The 9,438-nt window shown below is 45.1% G+C and overlaps 1 protein-coding gene across 1 annotated transcript in view; it reads right to left on the minus strand.

The window, feature by feature from the left end:
- Nucleotides 1–2,472: 2,472 nt before the first annotated feature.
- The window catches only part of LOC121302757 (phospholipid-transporting ATPase IB-like), a 40,429-nt gene continuing 33,463 nt past the window's right edge, over nucleotides 2,473–9,438 (minus strand). Inside the window, exons 9-10 of the mRNA XM_041232925.1 lie at nucleotides 6,614–6,705; nucleotides 2,473–3,476 (exon numbers count right to left, since the gene is read on the minus strand). Coding sequence (XP_041088859.1) covers nucleotides 3,379–3,476; nucleotides 6,614–6,705 — 190 coding nt within the window. The 3' untranslated portion in view covers nucleotides 2,473–3,378. The remainder of the gene's footprint in view (nucleotides 3,477–6,613; nucleotides 6,706–9,438) is intronic.

The raw sequence follows: 9,438 nt of genomic DNA on the forward strand, positions 1-9,438 counted from the left end.
TGGCTTGCTCCATACGTATAGTGAAAAGCACACCACCTCGTCTTACAATGACGTCTTCAAGCGATACAGAAACTGGGAAAGCTCCTAAGAACGCTAATGAATTCGCAATATTTACTGCAGCCGCCTCCTGCTTATCACGTATTATTGGTGACTTTGTTGAAATGCCATTTTTATAAACCCAGACATTGCTACAGACTCAATTCCACCACCGCACCACACCGTACTGTCAAAGAACACACAAGTCCGACGAGTCATTGTACACGCCTTACTTTCAGTTCCGAGGTCATTTCATTGCTGCAGTCTTTTCGGGGATGACACTGGCTGAAAAGCACGTCAGTCATTACAGGGAAGCAGCCGGTTGGTTATTCACAGGAAAGGCAGCATTGAAAGTAGAGACAAATTCACTCACTCCTCAAGAGAAAGGGCCTAATTAGTGCTTTCTTTAACTTACCGTGCTAGAGCACCAGAAACCGCTTTTCTAGATGCTGTAAAATGTGTGTTTCTTTCAAAACTGCACATGAGCCCTACATAGTGAATGGAAGTCCGTGACAGATCCCCATTGTTCAAGATCTAACACCACTCTATTGATACCACATAGCCTCAATGGCAGGCAGTATAACCTTCATCACATGCATACAGTATGGATGTTCTGAGGAATGCTTTTCCTCATGCAAGTGAGTGACAGCAGATGGAGTAGGGTCCATGAACAGTCTTCAGGAGTGCATTAATCACAGGATTCTCCCACCAGCAGAGGTCCAGCTCACTACAGACTTAGTGAAAGCAGGAAACAAAACATGCAGTTTATTTAAGAAGACAGATGATCGCTGTCTTTGTGTGGCGTGTTCCAGAGCTGCTTCAGGATTCAGTGGTTAGTTGTGTTCTTGTGTGTTTTGCTTGAACTTGAACTTCATTTATTTATTTCAAAATAGGAACATTTATTTAACACTACAACAAAAAAATATTTATAAAAAAAAATTATTTATAAAATATTATAATACAAAAACAACAGGACAGGGTAAGAGGATTCTAAATGTGATGCTACTTTCCTTGTGCAACCTCTTGAGAGAAAATATTTGGCATACATCTGCAGTATACAAATTTAATGATGCTCAGAGGACCTTTTTTATACTGGTGAAGCATGTTAAAATAAAATAGATCCATGAATGGAGATGCATTGCGTTTCTGTGGAATATTATAAAATAGATCCATGAATGGAGATGCATTACGTTTCTGTGGAATATTATAAAATAGATCCATGAATGGAGATGCATTGCGTTTCTGTGGAATATTATAAAATAGATCCATGAATGGAGATGCATTGCGTTTCTGTGGAATATTATAAAATAGATCCATGAATGGAGATGCATTGCGTTTCTGTGGAATATTATAAAATAGATCCATGAATGGAGATGCATTGCGTTTCTGTGGAATATTATAAAATAGATCCATGAATGGAGATGCATTGCATTTCTGTGGAATATTATAAAATAGATCCATGAATGGAGATGTATTGTGTTTCTGTGCAATATTATATAACTACTTTATAAACAAATAGAGCACACACTCTCGACAAAAGTTTGAAGCTCTTCTGAGTTAAGTAATCTCAGGGATGTTGGGTTTATTATTAAAATAAGAAGAATTAAGAACCACTCTCTACAAGCTTGAGCTGAAAATTTCACACTAAAACTTTGGAAACGCTTCAGAAAAAAGCCTTTGATTCAGGAGGCAGTGCTAGGTGGATTTCTGAAGCACCAGTGCCAACCTGCTGCTTTATAAAGGAAAAAGAGAAGAGTTGATTTTATTTGATCTAATCTATTTGATGTAAACCGAGAGGTTTGTTATCAATGACTCCTTGCAGGGTCTGCTGTGTTTGGCTGACTGCTTGGAACAGCCAAGCCTATAATCACAGAAGTCACAGCAATAAAAGATTTAATGAGCAGATCTGTTTGAGGAGCTTCAGCAACGTGCTTGCCAAACTCAGCATTCACAGACTACTGTCACAGCTTTTCATGGGTCGAATTCTAAAAGGGGTTTCCACAAGGCTACTGTTCTTGGAGGGTTACAGCTTGCCAGGGGTTCCCTTCAGTTGGGCCAGTCGTAACAAACGGTCGGGATTAATCTAGCCCAGCCCAGAGGCGTTCAATCCCGGTCCTGGAGGGCCATTCCACTCTGGGTTTAACAGGTAAAATGAGATCATGAACAGCTTCAGGATCTGGGTGGAGGTTTAATTGGTTCAATTAAACAATTTAGGATTGGAACAAAGACCATTCCTGACCTAGCCAAAACTGCAGTTCACTTTCTTAGTGAAGGAGGACAGGAGAGAATTGGCCCCGAACAACAAGCACACAGATAAAGGCATGCAATGCAGGTTTGAGAAGAAGCCTGGATCAGAACTTTTACTGTCGCCACATTCTGACTGTACCCACTACTGCAGCAGTAAGATTTGACCAAGTATGAAAACTAAGACAATCAGGCTTTTCAACAACTTTATTGAACTCAAACAATATTCCACAGCAATTGTGAGAAATCCCACACTTTGTGACCAAGCCACAACAGACAAAGAACCGGGCTGAAGCAGAGGAAACAGTGCAAATCACCCCAGTTCAACCAGTGTCTGCTGTGCAAGCTTAGCCTGAGAAGGGTGGGCTCCATTCTCTCCAATCTGCTCATCAGAGCTCCAGAGAAATCAGATAGCCAGCAAAGTGACACCCAGAGACCTTGGTATGTCAGGGCTCTAGAGCACTGACATACCAAGCTAAAATCATTTCACATGCATTGTACTGTACCGGGCCAGTGACTCTGGCAAAACACATGGGAAACCAGCAATCTCCAGAATGTCTTGAAGAAAGGGGATAACTTTCAAAGCGTTTCACATGCATGCACAGGATGGCTTCTTAATAAAACTCTGTATGTAACACAGCCCCACCCCCCTTCACTGTGAAGAAACTACATTTATTTTTGGAGGGGTGCTGGGGGTTGATTAGTATGACTCATCTATGGCAGAACTCTCTTTGGATGTGATGCCTCAGACTTCACTGCACACAGATCCGATCAGAGAAATGAGGTAAAAGAAAAGCAAGGCTCGCTGGTCCAACAAAATCACCAGACGACAATAGAACAGGACCAGTAAGCGATCCGGCCACAACAGTAAAGCCTTTGAGGTCTGAGTGATGGAGTTTTAATAAATATTCCACAAGCTGGCTAAGGCCACAGAAACCAGCTTTCCAGTCTGTTTGACGATGCGTGGCTTGCTTGCATTTTTTCTTTCTTTCGTTCTTTTTTCTTTCTTTCTTTCTCCTTGGTTTGCAGTCTGACGAGCCGCAATGACAAGACTCGCCAGCGGGGTCCTGGGCTGCAAGGAGAGGCGATGCCCTTCTGTTATTCTACTTCGGTCCTCCGTCTGGTCGTGTCGTATGATCGGACAACTTGGGACTGAGACACCACACCGTCCTCCTCTTGAGAGAATGCATACCCGTCTGGAAGCCGGGAGAGCAGAGAGAAGAGAGAATCAGCTCACTGGCACAGCCTGCGAGACCGCAGGTTCGGCTCACTTTCTAAACAGCACAGGGGGTAATCTGATTGAGCTAGAAAATGGAAGCTCTTTATGTCAGGTTTCTATTGCAGTCAATACAATCGAGATTCTAAATCTGACTGTTTTTAATACAAACATTTTTTTAAAGAATGAATCTCAGTGGTATTGGATTTACTACACCTTTATAGCTAGCTGTCAATCAAGCTCCACAGGAATGGAATGCATTCAATGCACGCAATGACAAGAGTTTTTGTTGTTGTTGTTGTCAGTGTGTGTTTATAAGGTGGGTGGGGTTGCTGACTTGTTGAGGGAAATCAGAGGGTAGGACTTCATGGATTACCCCCCCCCCCATGCAAACAGATACACACACTGTCTGGTGGTCTGGGGTGAGGTGCCCCATCTGTGTATAGCTTTACTCAAAGTGCACTGTAAACCTCTCAAGGGTTAGTGCATGTAGTCAAAATAAATAACACAATTGGAGTTGTGGACAGATTTCTTTCTTTTCAAGTGGGGCACGTTGTTAGGATTCCTACACAAAGAATAGGGGGAATTGAAACATTCAATATATTAGTAATATGTGTTTTTCTACAACAAAAGGTAAAGAGTTCATAAATGTCAGGCATGCTTCAGCACTGAAAGAAAGATTTGCCAAGAAATTCAGTCAGTAGTACAGAAGGGCTTCTACCTCTCGGGAAACCACTTCCTCTTACACGGACACAAACAAAATACACACGATGCAATGAAACATGCAGCTCTGTTTTATAACTCGTGGTACTGCCCTGTTGTATGGGACTGTCCAATGAAACATGCAGCTCTGTTTTATAACTCGTTGTACTGCCCTGTTGTATGGGACTGTCCAATGAAACATGCAGCTCTGTTTTATAAGTACTGCCCTGTTGTATGGGACTGTCCAATGAAACATGCAGCTCTGTTTTATAACTCGTGGTACTGCCCTGTTGTATGGGACTGTCCAATGAAACATGCAGCTCTGTTTTATAACTCGTGGTACTGCCCTGTTGTATGGGACTGTCCAATGAAACATGCAGCTCTGTTTTATAACTCGTGGTACTGCCCTGTTGTATGGGACTGTCCAATACATGCAGCTCTGTTTTATAACTTGTACTGCCCTGTTGTACTGTCCAATGAAACATGCAGCTCTGTTTTATAACTCGTGGTACTGCCCTGTTGTATGGGACTGTCCAATGAAACATGCAGCTCTGTTTTATAACTCGTGGTACTGCCCTGTTGTATGGGACTGTCCAATGAAACATCTCTGTTTTATAACTCGTGGTACTGCCCTGTTGTATGGGACTGTCCAATGAAACACTACCAAATACAACACTGTGTGTCATTTAAAACATATCGCCAACAGAATCCGGACGCCGAGAGCTACGTGAAACCCCTGGGTCACGTCCGTTAAGCTGCAGTGTAGCAGGCTGATTCGGGGGAAATGGATCTCAGGCTGATTCGGGGGACCGCGCAGGCTTACTGATCAGATACGTCAGGGTAGCAGGCTGATTCGGGGGATGCTCGTGGGGTTACTGATCAGATACGTCAGGGTAGCAGGCTGATTCGGGGGATGCTCGTGGGGTTACTGATCAGATACGTGTAGCAGGCTGATTCGGGGGATGCTCGTGGGGTTACTGATCAGATACGTCAGGGTAGCAGGCTGATTCGGGGGATGCTCGTGGGGTTACTGATCAGATACGTCAGGGTAGCAGGCTGATTCGGGGGATGCTCGTGGGGTTACTGATCAGATACGTCAGTGTAGCAGGCTGATTCGGGGGATGCTCGTGGGGTTACTGATCAGATACGTCAGGGTAGCAGGCTGATTCGGGGGATGCTCGTGGGGTTACTGATCAGATACAGTGTAGCAGGCTGATTCGGGGGATGCTCGTGGGGTTACTGATCAGATACGTCAGGGTAGCAGGCTGATTCGGGGGATGCTCGTGGGGTTACTGATCAGATACGTCAGGGTAGCAGGCTGATTCGGGGGATGCTCGTGGGGTTACTGATCAGATACGTTAGTGTAGCAGGCTGATTCGGGGGATGCTCGTGGGGTTACTGATCAGATACGTCAGTGTAGCAGGCTGATTCGGGGGATGCTCGTGGGGTTACTGATCAGATACGTCAGTGTAGCAGGCTGATTCGGGGGATGCTCGTGGGGTTTACAGATACGAGTGTAGCAGGCTGAGATGCTCGTGGGGTTACTGATCAGATACGTGTAGCAGGCTGATTCGGGGGATGCTCGTGGGGTTACTGATCAGATACGTCAGGGTAGCAGGCTGATTCGGGGGATGCTCGTGGGGTTACTGATCAGATACGTCAGGGTAGCAGGCTGATTCGGGGGATGCTCGTGGGGTTACTGATCAGATACGTCAGGGTAGCAGGCTGATTCGGGGGATGCTCGTGGGGTTACTGATCAGATACGTCAGTGTAGCAGGCTGATTCGGGGGATGCTCGTGGGGTTACTGATCAGATACGTTAGTGTAGCAGGCTGATTCGGGGGATGCTCGTGGGGTTACTGATCAGATACGTTAGTGTAGCAGGCTGATTCGGGGGATGCTCGTGGGGTTACTGATCAGATACGTCAGGGTAGCAGGCTGATTCGGGGGATGCTCGTGGGGTTACTGATCAGATACGTCAGTGTAGCAGGCTGATTCGGGGGATGCTCGTGGGGTTACTGATCAGATACGTTAGTGTAGCAGGCTGATTCGGGGGATGCTCGTGGGGTTACTGATCAGATACGTTAGTGTAGCAGGCTGATTCGGGGGATGCTCGTGGGGTTACTGATCAGATACGTCAGGGTAGCAGGCTGATTCGGGGGTACTGATCAGATACGTTAGGGTAGCAGGCTGATTCGGGGGATGCTCGTGGGGTTACTGATCAGATACGTCAGGGTAGCAGGCTGATTCGGGGGATGCTCGTGGGGTTACTGATCAGATACGTCAGGGTAGCAGGCTGATTCGGGGGATGCTCGTGCTTCATGCTGTTAAGAAAGTTCTGTAGGCTTCACCTGGCAGCAGGTACTGCCTCCCTCATCAGAAAAGCACTCCGGGATCCGGGGCTCGATATACTTACGAGACACGGTTTGCTGTACTGAGCTGGAGTGGGCTAGGTTAGAAGGCGTTTTCTTAAAGACTCGGGCTAGCAGGTGGGCGTGCTCGTTGAGACTGGGGAAAGAGAAAGAATGCAACACACAGTCATGACCCTGTTCCTCTTACACACCGCTACCTTGAGGACGAGCACGCACAGATCTGTGGGTAAATCACTTTGGAGATGGAATTCCAGCTTCCATCAGGTCTGCCCCAGAGTAAGCTGACAGGAAGGTACACAGCAGATTGGAAAGGGATGACAATGTACACAATTGATTTGATTTTAATCTAAATTAAACTTTTTGTAACTTTTTTACAGTTTTTCTCCTGCTCCTTTCAAAGGGTTAGCTGTAATCGCTGTTGACCTAAATAAATAAATAAACTAATAAACAAATAAACCCCAACACTGTAGAAGGAGTATATGGGTTCTAAACTGGCTGGTAGAAAGACTACAAGAACAATTGCTGATTACAAAAGATTACATTCCAGACACATCCACAGTACACAAATATGCTGCCCGTGATTTACACAATCTGATTAGTCAGATATGACTAGGCACTTTTAACATTAACAACACTGGCAGTATTTACTGTGCTGTACCTCTCCATCAATACAAGCTTTATCTTAAAGAAACTGGGCTATTAAGCACTGCATACGGCCTGAGGATGCCTGACCCGTGGTGTCACACACACTGCAGGAGGCAGGATGCAGGAATGGAGAGAAGACTCCCACTACATAGCACTTTGATCCATTCCTGACTACATAGCACTTTGATCCATTCCTGATTTTACTAGACACACCTGAGCTTGTTACCTGTACACTCTGTGACTAAACAAACTCGTATTAAAGCTTGACAGCACATTCACTGCAAAGGACCTCGTCTCTCTGTCCCCTGACAGCACATTCACTGCAAAGGACCTCGTCTCTCTGTCCCCTCACACACTGACAGCACATTCACTGCAAAGGACCTCGTCTCTCTGTCCCCTCACACACTGACAGCACATTCACTGCAAAGGACCTTGTTTCTCTGTCCCCTCACACACTGACAGCACATTCACTGCAAAGGACCTCGTCTCTCTGTCCCCTCACACACTGACAGCACATTCACTGCAAAGGACCTCGTCTCTCTGTCCCCTCACACACTGACAGCACATTCACTGCAAAGGACCTCGTCTCTCTGTCCCCTCACACACTGACAGCACATTCACTGCAAAGGACCTCGTCTCTCTGTCCCCTCACACACGGACAGCACATTCACTGCAAAGGACCTTGTTTCTCTGTCCCCTGACCAAACCATGCCCCTTGCAGAGGCACTAAACATCTGGAAAGGTTTTGCAAATTCAAATGAGAAGCATCAAAACAAACAGAATAATTCAGGGCTGCTTAAAAGTTCCTGCTGCCTGCCTTGTACGACTAATTAAAAAAAGATGAACCTGCTGAGCGCTAATTAGCTCTAATTATTCTGGCAGACAATGGGTGTCATCCTAACCCAGAACACTCTTCCATGAGCCTTTAATTGGCTGGAACCACCTAAAGGGGCCGACCAGAGCTGCTGAGAGTCAGTTAGGATGAAGGTGAGACGTTAACTGGTCCCTGTGGACGAGAGGAGAAGCAGGAATAGCTGCTCTTAAGAAAGCAGGGCTGTCTGTCACTATTAATGCTGATGCGGTCCCAGTGTCTGTAATCTCCAGCACTGCAGGAAAGCACAATCGCTGCTCTGCACACAATGTTGGTGACAGTGCCATTTTCAAATACAGTCATTTATTAATAGCAGGGAGCCCCATGTGATTTTTCTTTATTATTATTACATTTATCTTTTCACATATAGGAAACTTATCATTGCCCTTTTAGAAAATATCAGCTCCATGTAAAATTAATTTGGCTTCTCTAGCCATAAAAGGCAGAATTTTAACGTATCATCTCTTGAATAATGTGGCACAGATGACTGAAAAATGACATAATTTACTTTAAATTCTGGTATAAAAGTGTAAAAAGCCACTTGCCAACGAGGTCAATGAAAGCACTGCACCAGCAGCCATTAGTTGTGCATGTTCTGCTAATGGAGCAGGGCTGTTTATAAGGTGGGTCCGCTGTGTGCGCAGGGGTGCACAGTGTCTTCAATAGGTCTCATTGAAACAGCAACTCAGTGCCAGTGAGTGTTTAATAGCTGCGGATGCAATTGAAACACTGAAGCATTTAGTGGAAGGGTTCTGTCTTCCCAGCCTAGGCAGTCTAGCGTCAGTATCAAAGGGAACAGACCAGTCTCACAGGGAAAGAGAATCCGGGGGAAGGCATCTGTGCTGTGCGCCCTTCTAATGCCAATCCCACATCCCACATAGATTATTTATTAAAACATAGACTAGAGACAACACTACAACATTCTACATATTTTACACTACATTGTTTGGCCTTGCCTTTCGAGGTACCCCTGCCCATAAATGAGCTTGCAGATAAGTGGAGAGGCTGGCTGTAAGGAAGCCGTGGGCAGGTGGGCAGGATAGCTGCCCTCCGTGTTAGACAAAGCCAGAAAGCAGGTGGAGGCTGGGGAAGAAAAGGCGAACTCTGACGTTGTTTATTGAAGGACAAATAAGACATCAGCTATTCAATTGATTATTTGATCTTGTATTGGAAGCTTAATGTTTACGTGGTTTGTTTAAAGGTTAAAGGGAGTTCCCCTGCCAGAACCACCACTATGCTTAATTTCCTAATAATAATAATAATAATAATAATAATAATAATAATAATAAAAACTTGAAATCACTCCTTTGCCCCTGTGACTCTTTGAAATATGCAATGCTGTGCTACATACCT

This window comes from Polyodon spathula, chromosome 30, assembly GCF_017654505.1.
Source record: "Polyodon spathula isolate WHYD16114869_AA chromosome 30, ASM1765450v1, whole genome shotgun sequence".
NCBI lineage: Eukaryota > Metazoa > Chordata > Actinopteri > Acipenseriformes > Polyodontidae > Polyodon > Polyodon spathula.